Source organism: Oncorhynchus clarkii, chromosome 2 (assembly GCF_045791955.1).
Source record: "Oncorhynchus clarkii lewisi isolate Uvic-CL-2024 chromosome 2, UVic_Ocla_1.0, whole genome shotgun sequence".
Lineage (NCBI taxonomy): Eukaryota > Metazoa > Chordata > Actinopteri > Salmoniformes > Salmonidae > Oncorhynchus > Oncorhynchus clarkii.
This window is the reverse complement of record NC_092148.1, coordinates 18,242,314-18,255,984: the sequence shown is the minus strand read 5'-3', so window position 1 is coordinate 18,255,984 and position 13,671 is coordinate 18,242,314. Positions and strand designations below refer to the sequence as shown.

At 42.1% G+C, this 13,671-nt stretch overlaps 1 protein-coding gene across 1 annotated transcript in view; it reads left to right on the top strand.

Annotated features, from left to right (window-relative positions):
* The window catches only part of LOC139423656 (glutamate receptor ionotropic, kainate 2-like), a 217,856-nt gene that overhangs the window by 179,001 nt on the left and 25,184 nt on the right, over positions 1-13,671 (top strand). Inside the window, exon 15 of the mRNA XM_071175266.1 lies at positions 754-979. Coding sequence (XP_071031367.1) covers positions 754-979 — 226 coding nt within the window. The remainder of the gene's footprint in view (positions 1-753; positions 980-13,671) is intronic.

The following is a 13,671-nucleotide window of genomic DNA, read 5'->3' as shown; positions in this document are numbered from 1 at the left end:
TCTCTCTCTCTTTCTCTCTCTCTCTCTCTCTCTCTCTCTCTCTCTCTCTCTCTCTCTCTCTCTCTCTCTCTCTCTCTCTCTCTCTCTCTCTCTCTCTGTCTCTCTTCTCTGTCTCTGTCTCTGTCTCTCTCTCTCTCTCTCTCTCTCTGTCTGCTCAGTACGAGATAATTATTAAATGAGGGAGAAAAGCAACACCAGAAAGTCTCTCAACAATAAAGGACATGTTTTCATAATGACATTTAAAAAATAATTGCATGTAAATTGTGTTCCAGGCTTTGATAGGAATGAAAACGTGTTTAAATGAGTGTTCTATTTAACCTCTCTCTGCTTGTCTGTGTGTTTGTCTCTCTGCCAACCTTGGTGTCATTGGAGAATCTATATTTTAGAGAAAGGTCTCTTTTTCTGCATCACACACTGATGAGAATATTTTTTAATATCTGCACTGATTAAATGTACTTTCCTTCTGAGCTCATTCCAATTTGTTCAACCTCACAGGCACAGCTTTTGATAGGAGATGATCCTGACCAATATTTATGATTTCACCATGATATATCTAGCTTTTGAAATAACATTCTGTTTTGATTGATTTAGAGAATGTGTGTGCATCGGTACTACTGTATAAATGTCTGTTTTACACATTAATCACACCAGGAATATAACTATCAAGACTGACTCTCCTCCAACTCCTTTTATGACATTATTGAATCGTATCCTAACAGTCATCATTCTCTCTGTTTCTTCCTTGCTGTGTAGAAAACCAAGATCTCCACATACGACAAGATGTGGGAGTTTATGAGCAGTCGGAGGCACTCTGTGATGGTGAAGGATATTGACGAAGGGATCCATCGAGTTCTCACCTCGGACTACGCCTTCCTCATGGAGTCCACCACCATCGAGTTTGTCACCCAGCGCAACTGCAACCTTACGCAGATAGGGGGTCTCATCGACTCCAAAGCCTACGGTGTGGGAACCCCCATGGGTACGTCCTCCTCTCAACATAGTACAACACACACATATATCTAGTTCTCAAGCACAATTTCTGCAACTACTCTCGCCTATTTCGACAGTTAGGACAAAAGACTGAGCCATACTCCCACCCACAGTACATTCTCCATAACCCTGAGACATGACCCATGCAATAACATTCAGTATCATAGCACCCTGCATTAAGATAAGGTTTATTATGTTGTTTAATAACACAGCCCACTACACTATAGCATGTTTATCATTTCATAACACAGCCCACTACGCTATAGCATGTTTATCATTTCATAACACAGCCCACTACGCTATAGCATGTTTATCATTTCATAACACAGCCCACTACGCTATAGCATGTTTATAATTTAATAACACAGCCCACTACATTATAGCATGTTTATCATTTAATAACACAGCCCACTACACTATAGCATGTTTATCATTTAATAACACAGCCCACTACACTATAGCATGTTTATCATTTAATAACACAGCCCACTACACTATAGCATGTTTATCATTTAATAACACAGCCCACTACACTATAGCATGTTTATCATTTAATAACACAGCCCACTACACTATAGCATGTTTATCATTTAATAACACAGCCCACTACACTATAGCATGTTTATCATTTAATAACACAGCCCACTACACTATAGCATGTTTATCATTTAATAACACAGCCCACTACACTATAGCATGTTTATCATTTAATAACACAGCCCACTACGCTATAGCATGTTTATCATTTAATAACACAGCCCACTACACTATAGCATGTTTATCATTTAATAACACAGCCCACTACACTATAGCATGTTTATCATTTAATAACACAGCCCACTACGCTATAGCATGTTTATCATTTAATAACACAGCCCACTACACTATAGCATGTTTATCATTTAATAACACAGCCCACTACACTATAGCATGTTTATCATTTAATAACACAGCCCACTACACTATAGCATGTTTATCATTTAATAACACAGCCCACTACACTATAGCATGTTTATCATTTAATAACACAGCCCACTACACTATAGCATGTTTATCATTTAATAACACAGCCCACTACACTATAGCATGTTTATCATTTAATAACACAGCCCACTACACTATAGCATGTTTATCATTTAATAACACAGCCCACTACACTATAGCATGTTTATCATTTAATAACACAGCCCACTACACTATAGCATGTTTATCATTTAATAACACAGCCCACTACACTATAGCATGTTTATCATTTAATAACACAGCCCACTACACTATAGCATGTTTATCATTTAATAACACAGCCCACTACACTATAGCATGTTTATCATTTAATAACACAGCCCACTACACTATAGCATGTTTATCATTTAATAACACAGCCCACTACACTATAGCATGTTTATCATTTAATAACACAGCCCACTACACTATAGCATGTTTATCATTTAATAACACAGCCCACTACGCTATAACATGTTTATCATTTAATAACACAGCCCACTACACTATAGCATGTTTATCATTTAATAACACAGCCCACTACACTATAGCATGTTTATCATTTAAAAACACAGCCCACTACACTATAGCATGTTTATAATTTAATAACACAGCCCACTACACTATAGCATGTTTATCATTTAATAACACAGCCCACTACACTATAGCATGTTTATCATTTAATAACACAGCCCACTACACTATAGCATGTTTATCATTTAATAACACAGTCCACTACACTATAGCATGTTTATCATTTAAAAACACAGCCCACTACACTATAGCATGTTTATAATTTAATAACACAGCCCACTACACTATAGCATGTTTATCATTTAATAACACAGCCCACTACGCTATAGCATGTTTATCATTTAATAACACAGCCCACTACGCTATAGCATGTTTATCATTTAATAACACAGCCCACTACACTATAGCATGTTTATCATTTAATAACACAGCCCACTACACTATAGCATGTTTATCATTTAATAACACAGCCCACTACACTATAGCATGTTTATCATTTAATAACACAGCCCACTACACTATAGCATGTTTATCATTTAATAACACAGCCCACTACACTATAGCATGTTTATCATTTAATAACACAGCCCACTACGCTATAGCATGTTTATCATTTAATAACACAGCCCACTACGCTATAGCATGTTTATCATTTAATAACACAGCCCACTACACTATAGCATGTTTATCATTTAATAACACAGCCCACTACACTATAGCATGTTTATCATTTAATAACACAGCCCACTACACTATAGCATGTTTATCATTTAATAACACAGCCCACTACACTATAGCATGTTTATCATTTAATAACACAGCCCACTACACTATAGCATGTTTATCATTTAATAACATAGCAAACATACTACATATATAATGCTTTCATATTATTCAATAATCGAGCACACTAATCTATAATGGGAAACCGCTGTATGGATCAAATCTAATTGTATTGGTCAGGTTCACAGTTTACAGCAGGTATAAAATGTGCAGTGAAATGCTTGTGTGCTAGCTCCCTCAACACTGTAGTACAATAATCAATATCAAATATCAGATTTGCTCTCTCTGGCTTTTCAAACAGAATGACTCCCTTTCACTAATGGGGCTCGCTAAGTAAGCTTCTGCCAGTCCTTCTGAACATCATCTTTCGTCATGTAAGCCATGGCTCCGTGTGTGTGTGTGTGTGTGTGTGTGTGTGTGTGTGTGTGTGTGTGTGTGTGTGTGTGTGTGTGTGTGTGTGTGTGTGTGTGTGTGTGTGTGTGACAGAGAATGTGTAAGCACCCATGGACCCTTAGGGGCCAAACAGCTGATGAAATATCTGACATAAATAAATAAATGAATGGAGAGGGTGTTGGGTGGTGGCAGGCTAATTTACACGTTGTGTGCGGAGGTGCAGGATTTGATTATGGAGCTCAGCAGCAGATTGTCTTAATCCTGTTACACATGCAGCCCCCGGCAATGGCTGCCACAAATGAAAAGGAAAAACTCCTTGTAAGTACCTGGGTTATAAAGGGAAGATTGCTCTGGGGCGTCCCTACAAGACAACTTAACACAATGACCTGCATGCAAAGGATGCTGGGTGTTTTTGTATTTATTTAGGGAGACTGGGAAGTGGAGGTTGTCTTTCTTTCTATGTTTGGGAATTGTGGCTTTTATACGCTACGTAAATGAACTCTAAAAGGTTTTGGTGTAACAGTCTCCCTGTTATTTAGCTTGTTGTCTAACACATTGTTCAATATGCAGCAGGACACATGCCTTTAGAGAATACAACACGGTGTGTCCCATTTCCCTAAGAGGATGGATAATTCTGTCCTTTATAAAATCAGTGGCTATTGGCTCCATTTGTGTATGTCTGACGTATTTCTCGGTCAGAAAGCACATCTATAATAAACCCAGTAAGTGACTGTATGAGAGAGCAGCACAGAGGGTGTGTTTTCTCTGTGTGATTGTGTTTCCTGTGTGATTTGTCCTATAACAATATGTGTGACCAGGGTGTTGGCGACAGCTGGAATGGAATATGCTCTATGGATTGTGATGCATTTGCGAGGAACAATGCAGGAATGGGTTTGTTGTTGTGTGTGTGTGCGCGTGTGCGTATACGAGTGTGAGTGTATGTCTGTGCATGTGCACATATGGCGTTCATGTGTGTGCATTTGTATTAAGTGTGTGCGGGTCTCCAAATACGTTTCTCCGTATGTGTGTGTGTATGTGTTTGTCAGGCAAAGGTTTAGGTTGTGCATCGCACAGATCGTCGGTCTGTGCTGAAAAAGGATGTTTAGCATCATCACTCCCTTGTGGCCTATTCACACGGAGCAGAGAACAAGGCATTTAAATTGCTAATCCTACCCTTTTAGTACCCGTTACCATATGTGTCCTGTATTCCCATACAGCCTGGCCATTTAGCATATATCTCATTGACTTTAACAGAGAGGAGTTGTCTGCCTGCATTAGTACCTGGGTGTATTTGGTTCTGAGTCCCTCTGGCAGCCGCTCCCCAAGTCTGCACTGTAATGGACAGAGTTAGTGTTAGTTAGCACGGCCGTCCAGATGTTATCCCTCTCTAACTCTAATGGGATATTTACTGCATTGGCAACGGCGGTTAATTCAGAGTATAACATTTAGCCCATCGAAGAGGAGAGTAGACCAGAGCGAAGTATATACATCTGGTAGCTGATGATATTAGCTGAAAACAGATGAAAGTAGGACCATTGTGAAGTTGTATCTAAAGGGGATTGTTGTTGGCCTACATAAGGTGGAGTGGAAGGGGGAGTGACACAGGAGCTGTGTAGCTGTGTGTCCACATTAGAGAGTGAAGCCCCATAGTGATCGTAGTCCTATTGTACCTATGGGGATAGATCTCCCCGCTCAGCCTTTAATGTGTGTGTATGGACGTCCTCCCTGGAGAGGTCATTAAGTAGAGTCATGCACAGCAGCGTATCAAACATCTGTCACAGGTTTGTTTATGCGACTCGTGCCACTCGGCCGCTTGTGAGTAAACTGTTATTTCCTCTGCTTCATACATCCATATCTCAGGAGGCTTTGTCTCTGTCCTCCTTCCTTCCCTCGTCTATCTCTCTCTCTGACTCTCTCCCCCCTGCCTATCTCTGTCTTTGCCGCCGTCTCTCTCTCTCTATCTGTCTTTCTCTTCCTCTTTCTCTTTGCTATCAATTTTCATTTTGTTTCATTAGGCCTTCTTAATCTCTTACAGTATTAGGGAAGTGTATATTTTGCATGTCATCAGGCTGGCGTTTGGTGCCGTGCAGTGCGGGGAAGTTTTTGCGATGGTGGGTCGTTTAGCTCCGGATCATAAACGACAGAGAACATCTCTGCAAGACCTGAATGGAATGCTGGGAAATGGGACATCTCCGAGGGCGGGACCCGCCTGCTGTTTGAGCAGTGACCATCCTGTCCTAGTCCTGTACAGCAAAAAGAGAGAGGAGAGGGATATGGGGTATGAGGACAATTGGAGAAAATATGACAGACCTAGCTGGGGCGGAATGAAGATGTCAGTCTAGAAGAGTCTGTGAACTACAGTTTTCCAGAAAGTATATGAGAGCACAATCAAGCACAGGGTGGAATATGTTTGCAGAAATGTTTTGATAATAACAGTATTCTCCAGACATTTAGAGGTAATTGTAGGCCCTGAAAGTAATAATTTTAAATATTTACACACATCCATTTCCTCTCTTTTATATTTCCCCCTGATCGACTTAACATGCAAAACAAATCTGGAGCTGTATTACAAAGAAGGAAAACAAAATCTTAGAACAGGGATAAAAATACGACATGTACTTGAGCGTGCCAGGAACATTTTCCATGCTGTTTTGTGGAGACACAATGCATTAGAGATTGGTGTGCTATTACTCCCTTTGATCTGACAGATTACAGCTATGTGTCTTATCCTGGATTCACGATGGTCTGTCAGTTCCCTCCCCTATGTTTCTTCTGTTGGAGAATTATGGCTCAACATTTATGGCTACCCCATGTTGAGAGGGCCTGTTTTCAGCTCCTCACATTGACATATTCTGTTTATCACTGAGAAACACAGCGGTGCTGAACTTTCTCCTCCATCTCTCACCCAGTAAGACTCAACAGAAAGAGAGTACTTCATTTCCATTTTCTAACCGCTTCTTCACCTGTCTCGTCATTGGAAGAAACAAGAGAATACCCCGTATATATTAACCACAATACAAAGATTCTGTGGACTCTATAGTGATCTCAGGCTACTGCCAACACATGTCCATGTTAGTTAACTTGAACTATTTTATCACATTTTTTTCAAGAAAAGTTGCAATACCTTTGCACACATTGGAGTAAGCCACAATTCAAATCAAGCAGGGAATTCATCAAATTGCATACATGTTGTTGTTCGGGTAGCTTACGCTTGTCATCATCCTTCACATTGTGAGAGGGTATGCAGAAATCATTATCTAAAGACAGTTGGACCACAACCACATGATTTCACTGTCCATTTAGTTGTTATGGAGGATTATGAAGTGCAGACAATGACATTCTAGATTCTACTGAAATGCCATGTTCCACTGCCCTGCAGAATATTTATGTTTGGCCTCTGCAGCAGTGCTGTTCAATTAACAGAATTGAATGATTAAACCAGCCACAAACTGAGCCTGCACAATGTGATATCATGCTGGAGCTTTGCTGGATCAGAAAATCCTCATATTAATTTATCCCCATTCTGGGTTCTCTGGGGTTTCTCATTTTGTTTTGCTACCATAGACCTGGCTCTGGCTGGTATTTCAGGGCTGCATTTTCCTTAATTTCCTCAGTCCTAGGGCTGCAGGTAGCAAGTGAGTGATCTGACACACACAGGGCTAGCTACAGTAGTGAGTGATCTGTCACACACAGGGCTAGCTACAGTAGTGAGTGATCTGTCACACACAGGGCTAGCTACAGTAGTGAGTGATCTGACACAAACAGGGCTAGCTACAGCAGTTACTGATCTGACACAAACAGGGCTAGCTACAGTTGTGAGTGATCTGACACACAGGGCTAGCTACAGTAGTGAGTGGTCTGTCACACACATGGCAAGCTACGGCAGTTACTGATCTGACACAAACAGGGCTAGCTACAGTTGTGAGTGATCTGACACACACAGGGCTAGCTACAGTAGTGAGTGATCTGACACACACAGAGCCAGCTACAGTAGTGAGTGATCTGACACACACACAGAGCCAGCTACAGTAGTGAGTGATCTGACACACACAGGGCTAGCTACAGTAGTAAGCGATCTGACACACACAGGGCTAGCTACAGTAGTGAGTGATCTGACACACACAGGGCTAGCTACTGTAGTGAGTAATCTGACACAAACAGGGCTAGCTACAGTAGTGAGTGATCTGACACAAACATGGCTAGCTACATTAGTGAGTGATCTTACACACACAGGGCTAGCTACAGTAGTGAGTGATCTGACACACACAGGGCTAGCTACAGTAGTGATTGATCTGACACAAACCGGGTTGGCAACAGTAGTGAGTTATCTGACACACGCAGGGCTAGCTACAGTAGTGAGTGATCTGACACAAACAGGGCTAGCTACAGTAGTGAGTGATCTGACACAAACATGGCTAGCTACATTAGTGAGTGATCTTACACACACAGGGCTAGCTACAGTAGTGAGTGATCTGACACACACAGGGCTAGCTACAGTAGTGATTGATCTGACACAAACCGGGTTGGCAACAGTAGTGAGTTATCTGACACACGCAGGGCTAGCTACAGTAGTGAGTGATCTGACACACACAGGGCTAGCTACAGTAGCTGCTGTATGAATGTGACCCCTGAAGATAAATATATTTAGATGGAAATTAATTATACGAGAGTTAGTGCTGCGTGTTTCACATTAGTTATCACCATGGGGATAGATGTTTTGAAACATGTACGCTGGGCTCTGCCTGTCTGTTGTTGATCTGATAAAAAAGAGAGAGAGACACACACACAAAGCCTTGAGCTGACGATGAAGGACATAACACATCTAAAAGTATTCAGAGGTGGCCTGGTGATCGCAGCACCACTGTTCTCTGCTCTTCAGGCATAGCAACAGCACAGTGAGGAAGTGTTACTATGGAGATTGTCAATCACTGCGTGCCTTTTTGTCTGCCCAGCTCCTGCTGCTGTAGTATTGGTCCTCATACATACTAACAAGTAGCATTGTATTGTTCCCTGCATGGCTGCTTCTCAACAAACAGCCTTGATACTTAATATTCATCAGGCAATCTCCATGTGTTGGTCTCCCCTCTCCTCAACACAAGCCATCTATAGTTCTGAAGAGTTGTTCTCCCCTCTCCTCAACACAAGCTGGCTATAGCTCTGAATAGTTGTTTTCCCCTCTCCTCAACACCAAGCTGGCTAGAGTTCTGAAGAGTTGTTTTGGTCTCTCCTTAACACCAAGCTGGCAATAGTTCTGAAGAGTTGTTTTCCCCTCTCCTTAACACCAAGCTAGCTATAGTTCTGAAGAGTTGTTTTCCCCTCAACACCAAGCTGGCTATAGTTCTGAAGAGTTGTGTTCCCCTCTCCTCAACACCAAGCTGGCTATAGTTCTGAAGAGTTGTTTTCCACTCTCCTTAACACCAAGCTGGCTATAGTTCTGAAGAGTTGTTTTCCCCTCTCCTCAACACCAAGCTGGCTATAGTTCTGAAGAGTTGTTTTCTCCTCTCCTTATTAACACCAAGCTGGCTATAGTTCTGAAGAGTTGTTTTCCCCTCAACACCAAGCTGGCTATAGTTCTGAAGAGTTGTTTTCCCCTCTCCTCAACACCAAGCTGGCTATAGTTCTGAAGAGTTGTTTACGTCTCTCCTCAACACCAAGCTGGCTATAGTTCTGAAGAGTTGTTTTCCTCTCTCAACACAAGCTGGATATAGTTCTGAAGAGTTGTTTACGTCTCTCCTCAACACCAAGCTGGCTATAGTTCTGAAGAGTTGTTTTCCTCTCTCAACACCAAGCTGGCTATAGTTCTGAAGAGTTGTTTTCCCCTCTCCTTAACACCAAGCTGGCTATAGTTCTGAAGAGTTGTTTTCCCCTCTCCTCAACACCAAGCTGGCTATAGTTCTGAAGAGTTGTTTTCCCCTCTCCTCAACACCAAGCTGGGTAGTTCTGAAGAGTTGTTTTCGTCTCTCCTCAACACCAAGCTGGCTATAGTTCTGAAGAGTTGTTTTCCCCTTTCCTTAACACCAAGCTGGATATAGTTCTGAAGAGTTGTTATCCCCTCTCCTCAACACCAAGCTGGCTATAGTTCTGAAGAGTTGTTTTCCCCTCTCCTCAACACAAGCTGGCTATAGTTCTGAAGAGTTGTTTTCGTCTCTCCTTAACACCAAGCTGGCTATAGTTCTGAAGAGTTGTTTTCCCCTCTCCTTAACACCAAGCTGGCTATAGTTCTGAAGAGTTGTTTTCCCCTCTCCTCAACACAAGCTGGATATAGTTCTGAAGAGTGGTTTCCCCTCTCCTCAACACAATCTGGCTTTAGTTCAGAAGAGTTGTTTTCCCCTCTCCTTAACACCAAGCTGGCTATAGTTCTGAAGAGTTGTTTTCCCCTCTCCTCAACACAAGCTGGCTATAGTTCTGAAGAGTTGTTTTCCCCTCTCCTCAACACAAGCTGGCTATAGTTCAGAAGAGTTGTTTTCCCCTCTCCTTATTAACACAAGCTGGCTATAGTTCTGAAGAGTTGTTTTCCCCTCTCCTTAACACAAGCTGGGTATAGTTCTGAAGAGTTGTTTTCCCCTTTCCTCAACACAAGCTGGATATAGTTCTGAAGAGTTGTTTTCCCCACTCAACACAAGCTGGCTATAGTTCTGAAGAGTTGTTTCCCCCTCTCCTCAACACCAAGCTGGCTATAGTTCTGAAGAGTTGTTTCCCCCTCTCCTTAACACAAGCTGGGTATAGTTCTGAAGAGTTGTTTTCCCCTCTCCTCAACACAAGCTGGCTATTGTTCTAAGAGTTGTTTTGCCTTCTCCTCAACACCAAAAAATCAAAAAAAAACTCAAATGTATTTATATAGCCCTTCGTACATCAGCTGATATCTCAAAGTGCTGTACAGAAACCCAGCCTAAAACCCCAAACAGCAATTAATGCAGGTGTAGAAGCACCTGCATTGCTGGCTATAGTTCTGGAGAGTTGTTTCCTCTCTCAACACCAAGCTGGCTATTGTTCTGTAGAGTTGTTTTCCCCTCAACACCAAGCTGGCTATAGTTCTGAAGAGTTGTTTTCCCCTCTCCTTAACACAAGCTGGCTATAGTTCTGAAGAGTTGTTTTGGTCTCTCCTTAACACCAAGCTGGCTATAGTTCTGAAGAGTTGTTTTCCCCTCTCCTCAACACCAAGCTGGGTAGTTCTGAAGAGTTGTTTTCCCCTCTCCTCAACACCAAGCTGGCTATAGTCCTGAAGAGTTGTTTTCCCCTCTCCTCAACACCAAGCTGGGTAGTTCTGAAGAGTTGTTTTCCCCTCTCCTCAACACCAAGCTGGCTATAGTTCTGAAGAGTTGTTTTCGTCTCTCCTCAACACAAGCTGGCTATAGTTCTGAAGAGTTGTTTTCGTCTCTCCTCAACACCAAGCTGGCTATAGTTCTGAAGAGTTGTTTTCCCCTCTCCTCAACACCAAGCTGGCTATAGTTCTGAAGAGTTGTTTTCCTCTCTCAACACCAAGCTGTCTATAGTTCTGAAGAGTTGTTTTCGTCTCTCCTCAACACAAGCTGGCTATAGTTCTGAAGAGTTGTTTTCCTCTCTCAACACCAAGCTGTCTATAGTTCTGAAGAGTTGTTTTCGTCTCTCCTCAACACAAGCTGGATATAGTTCTGAAGAGTTGTTTTCCTCTCTCAACACAAGCTGGATATAGTTCTGAAGAGTTGTTTTCCCCTCTCAACACAAGCTGGATATAGTTCTGAAGAGTTGTTTTGGTCTCTCCTCAACACCAAGCTGGATATAGTTCTGAAGAGTTGTTTTCCCCTCTCCTCAACACAAGCTGGCTATAGTTTTAAGAGTTGTTTTGTCTTCTCCTCAACACCAAGCTGGCTATAGTTCTGGAGAGTTGTTTTCCTCTCTCAACACCAAGCTGGCTATAGTTCTGAAGAGTTGTTTTCCCCTCTCCTCAACACCAAGCTGGACATAGTTCTGAAGTGTTGTTTTCTCCTCTCCTCAACACAAGCTGGCTATAGTTCTATAAGTTGTTTTGCCTTCTCCTCAACACCAAGCTGGCTATAGTTCTGGAGAGTTGTTTTCCTCTCTCAACACCAAGCTGGCTATAGTTCTGAAGAGTTGTTTTCCCCTGTCGTCAACACAAGCTGGCTATAGTTCTGAAGTGTTGTTTTGCCTTCTCCTCAACACCAAACTGACTAAAGTTCTGAAGAGTTGTTTTGCCTTCTCCTCAACACCAAACTGACTATAGTTCTGAAGAGTTGTTTTCCTCTCTCAACACCAAGCTGGCTATAGTTCTGAAGAGTTGTTTTCGTCTCTCCTCAACACAAGCTGGCTATAGTTCTGAAGAGTTGTTTTCCCCTCTCCTCAACACAAGCTGGATATAGTTCTGAAGAGTGGTTTCCCCTCTCCTCAACACAATCTGGCTTTAGTTCAGAAGAGTTGTTTTCCCCTCTCCTTAACACCAAGCTGGCTATAGTTCTGAAGAGTTGTTTTCCCCTCTCCTCAACACAAGCTGGCTATAGTTCTGAAGAGTTGTTTTCCCCTCTCCTCAACACAAGCTGGCTATAGTTCAGAAGAGTTGTTTTCCCCTCTCCTTATTAACACAAGCTGGCTATAGTTCTGAAGAGTTGTTTTCCCCTCTCCTTAACACAAGCTGGGTATAGTTCTGAAGAGTTGTTTTCCCCTTTCCTCAACACAAGCTGGATATAGTTCTGAAGAGTTGTTTTCCCCACTCAACACAAGCTGGCTATAGTTCTGAAGAGTTGTTTTCCCCTCTCCTCAACACCAAGCTGGCTATAGTTCTGAAGAGTTGTTTCCCCCTCTCCTTAACACAAGCTGGGTATAGTTCTGAAGAGTTGTTTTCCCCTCTCCTCAACACAAGCTGGCTATTGTTCTAAGAGTTGTTTTGCCTTCTCCTCAACACCAAAAAATCAAAAAAAAACTCAAATGTATTTATATAGCCCTTCGTACATCTGCTGATATCTCAAAGTGCTGTACAGAAACCCAGCCTAAAAACCCCAAACAGCAAGCAGTGCAGGTGTAGAAGCACCTGCATTGCTGGCTATAGTTCTGGAGAGTTGTTTCCTCTCTCAACACCAAGCTGGCTATTGTTCTATAGAGTTGTTTTCCCCTCAACACCAAGCTGGCTATAGTTCTGAAGAGTTGTTTTCCCCTCTCCTTAACACAAGCTGGCTATAGTTCTGAAGAGTTGTTTTGGTCTCTCCTTAACACCAAGCTGGCTATAGTTCTGAAGAGTTGTTTTCCCCTCTCCTCAACACCAAGCTGGGTAGTTCTGAAGAGTTGTTTTCCCCTCTCCTCAACACCAAGCTGGCTATAGTTCTGAAGAGTTGTTTTCCCCTCTCCTCAACACCAAGCTGGGTAGTTCTGAAGAGTTGTTTTCCCCTCTCCTCAACACCAAGCTGGCTATAGTTCTGAAGAGTTGTTTTCGTCTCTCCTCAACACAAGCTGGCTATAGTTCTGAAGAGTTGTTTTCCCCTCTCCTCAACACCAAGCTGGCTATAGTTCTGAAGAGTTGTTTTCCCCTCTCCTCAACACCAAGCTGGCTATAGTTCTGAAGAGTTGTTTTCCTCTCTCAACACCAAGCTGTCTATAGTTCTGAAGAGTTGTTTTCGTCTCTCCTCAACACAAGCTGGCTATAGTTCTGAAGAGTTGTTTTCCTCTCTCAACACCAAGCTGTCTATAGTTCTGAAGAGTTGTTTTCGTCTCTCCTCAACACAAGCTGGATATAGTTCTGAAGAGTTGTTTTCCTCTCTCAACACAAGCTGGATATAGTTCTGAAGAGTTGTTTTCCCCTCTCAACACAAGCTGGATATAGTTCTGAAGAGTTGTTTTGGTCTCTCCTCAACACCAAGCTGGATATAGTTCTGAAGAGTTGTTTTCCCCTCTCCTCAACACAAGCTGGCTATAGTTCTAAGAGTTGTTTTGCCTTCTCCTCAACACCAAGCTGGCTATAGTTCTGGAGAGTTGTTTTCCTCT